The sequence below is a fragment of the Sinocyclocheilus grahami genome, unplaced genomic scaffold, assembly GCF_001515645.1.
Source record: "Sinocyclocheilus grahami isolate Dianchi unplaced genomic scaffold, SAMN03320097.WGS_v1.1 scaffold680.1, whole genome shotgun sequence".
Taxonomy (NCBI): Eukaryota; Metazoa; Chordata; class Actinopteri; order Cypriniformes; family Cyprinidae; genus Sinocyclocheilus; species Sinocyclocheilus grahami.
In genome coordinates, this window is record NW_015505859.1 from 104,686 (window position 1) to 107,729 (window position 3,044).

A 3,044-nucleotide genomic window follows, 5' to 3' on the forward strand; every position below is an offset into this window, starting at 1 on the left:
GAACTGTCACCAAAAGTTTATTTAATTTGAATGAAGAAATGTAGATTTTTTTTTTTCATTTTAAATGTTGAAAGGCACATGCAGAAAGCATGATTTCGAAACACAGAGGGAGCAACAAGAAACAAGCAAATTAAAATAGTTTTGTCAGGCAACGTGAATTAATTTGTTTCTATTTTTATTTTATTGTATTGTTTGCATTTTTTGCACCAACAAAATCTATTTTAAGGTTAAAAATAGCTCATTTTTTCCACTTTTTTTAGATTAGGGTAATTTGTAATTTAAATCCAAATAAATATATATATATATATATATATATATATATATATATGTATATGTTTTCCTGAAATAAATTAAAGAATTACCATTTACATATGATACTTTATACATATTACTTATAATGCCCTGTTTTTTTTTTGTTTTTGTTTTTTTCATTCTTTAAAAAATGATAAATGGTTCAAGTGGGATCACTAACAGCATGGAAAAAGTGAGCAGAAACAGCTAGAAACAAATGCGTGCTGCATTTCACTCCAGGTTTTCCCATTTTGTTGTGATGTATAATATTCAGCTAGAGACACTTTGAGAATGAAGGATGTGTGTGTGTGTCGATCGTACGGGTAACAAGCCTGTAATCAAATGAGCCAAGTGCAATCACATTACAGTGATGCATTTAGCTGTGACGTGTGCTGGACGCCGGGCGGCAGGTAAGGAGCAACGATTTACACCCTCGTGGTGGACAGATTTTGTCATGGAAGATGAAGTCATTATTAGGCTGTATGATTTCATGCATTCATGACATGTGAATTCATTTTAAAATAAATAGTTCTCTGTGTTGCTATTGATATTCAGGTTTGGTTGGTATCCAGTTGTGAGGTAAGATTTACCAGAATTTCAGTCCTATAGGGCATCTAAAAGCAATGTTTCCCAGCAGCTTTCAGCACATGCAGATAATTGCTGAATTAAGTTGAGCCCCATAAATATTGATGAGTAGGCATACTGAAGCAACCATAACACATTTTTATTTGTTAAAGGCCATGACTCAGCTTCATTATAAATAAGTCACCTTCAGCCAGCTCTCTCCTCTGCCTATTGCAGCCCGTTGGTAAAACCAAAGGTAAGTAAGCCAGCTCTTAATTAGATTGGGCACTTATTTGCTCCAAAAAAGCCAACAGCAAAAGGTTGAGTAGGTTATGGGGAAAGGATGGACATGCTCTCAATTATTCAGAAGTATAGCTTCAGTACTGCATGGACAGCAAGTTTCCACAGAGCCTTTTAAGAGCTTGAACGTTTCTGCTTGGTCAAGGCAATTGGTGTCCAATGTAAAATAAATAAACATAAAGCAAACCTCTGCAAATTTACAGTAGTATTTTTCCACTAGGCCCTAAATGCCCTCTTCTCTTAAGCTCAGTTCTGACTAAATTAGCTGCTATCGGGAATTATATCTAATCAGGTATTGCCAACATAAAGAAATAATTTGAAAGCCTTGGATTCACACTCGCCTCCATTTTGTTCTTCTGTTTTGAAACCAGGTTTTGACCTGAGCGTCTGTCATCTTCAAGGCCTTGGCGAGCGTTGCGCGCTCCGCGGACGCCAGATACTTCTGCCGGTGGAAGCGTTTCTCCAGCTCACAGATCTGCACGCGGCTGAACGACGTGCGGGGCTTTTTCCGTTTCGGTGGAGTTCGGTTCTGGTACGGATGACCGATCCGTCGTGTCACGGAGAACGGTGAAAGAGCAGCTGAAAAACAGGATTTAGGCGTGAGTATAGGTGAAAAATATTTGCATTCAATAACACTGAAAAGAATAATATTCAATCACTAATGATTTATGTAAAACAACATCATTTGGAAGGTCTTGCCATTTTGATTAAGATAGTGAACGTTATTACAAAGTTTTCGATTTCATCCTCAATGTCTTTTTTGAAATCTTAATGGCATCAGGTAGCCTAGATAGCCTACCGTCATAACAGTGGAAGTAAATTCATGGTCAGTAGGGCAGAAACAAACAAACGCCAGAAGGATCATTCCTAATGTGATGGTCTTTCTGAGCCTATTCTGAAATGTGTATTTAATTAGATTGATAGATAAAAACAAACATCAAAATAAATCATTTCGATGCGCACTTAAATAACCTACGTTTTAAACAATGCGCTGACGTTTTATGTGATTTATATTTGTGATCAGTTTTCCTGAACGGAACATAGCGTTTAAAATGGAGGTCATGATGTCCATTACCTTTAACTTCAGCACATACATGGACAAATTGTATTTCAGGTTTATATCACACAAAGTGCTGGCAGCAGTGAACTCAGGCTCATTTCTCATTCAGTCCTTCTGTATTGTTTATCCATTATTCATGGTTTTACAACAGAGGTCTTTATTGTTGCATTCAGAATTCTTTGTATGCATTATTTTAGCTTCTTTCACCTTTCCCCTTCTTCATGTTTTTCCCCTACTAATGTTAGTAAGCAGCTGTGAATAACTGATATGAACAGTTTGGCACCTTTCCTAGATGCTAGCCCAGTTTGACACTATGCCACTATATCACTTTCAGAAACCGTTTCTTTTGGGGGGGGGGGCTTTAATGATGTTTTGGTGGCGGTGTTTGTTGTCCTAATGTTTTTAGCTATGACAGTGTTTATGCACCAGAATGAAACAAAAAACTGCATAAATAAATCACAGTTCACCCATTGCTGTTTATTGTGCACAATGATGTTCATTTGCACATTTCGAACAGCATCTGAATAACGATGCTACATTAGCAGTGTGTGGCAAACTATCCTCACCATTTGGTGAATACAAATAAGGATGTACACATTCAAGATTAAGAGGATCAAATGTAATATAAGAATCATCCATTGGAAAAACTCATATGTGTCAACCACTAATAGAAATTGTGCTACATTCATATGCAAGTTACATCCTAAATATTAATTTATATGTTCATATTTATTAATAATATATGATTTGTGTGTAATATGTTCTGCAAAACTATAAATAAATAAAAAATAATTACATAAAAAAAAATGTTTTTAATAATTTTGGCCTC

At 35.8% G+C, this 3,044-nt stretch overlaps 1 protein-coding gene across 2 annotated transcripts in view; it reads right to left on the minus strand.

Annotated features, from left to right (window-relative positions):
* Nucleotides 1-3,044, minus strand: part of LOC107559275 (T-cell leukemia homeobox protein 3-like) — a 10,200-nt gene that overhangs the window by 2,916 nt on the left and 4,240 nt on the right. For both annotated transcript variants that reach the window (XM_016243027.1, XM_016243028.1), the window contains one exon: nucleotides 1,497-1,734. In XM_016243027.1, the coding sequence (XP_016098513.1) occupies nucleotides 1,497-1,734 (238 nt within the window). The remainder of the gene's footprint in view (nucleotides 1-1,496; nucleotides 1,735-3,044) is intronic.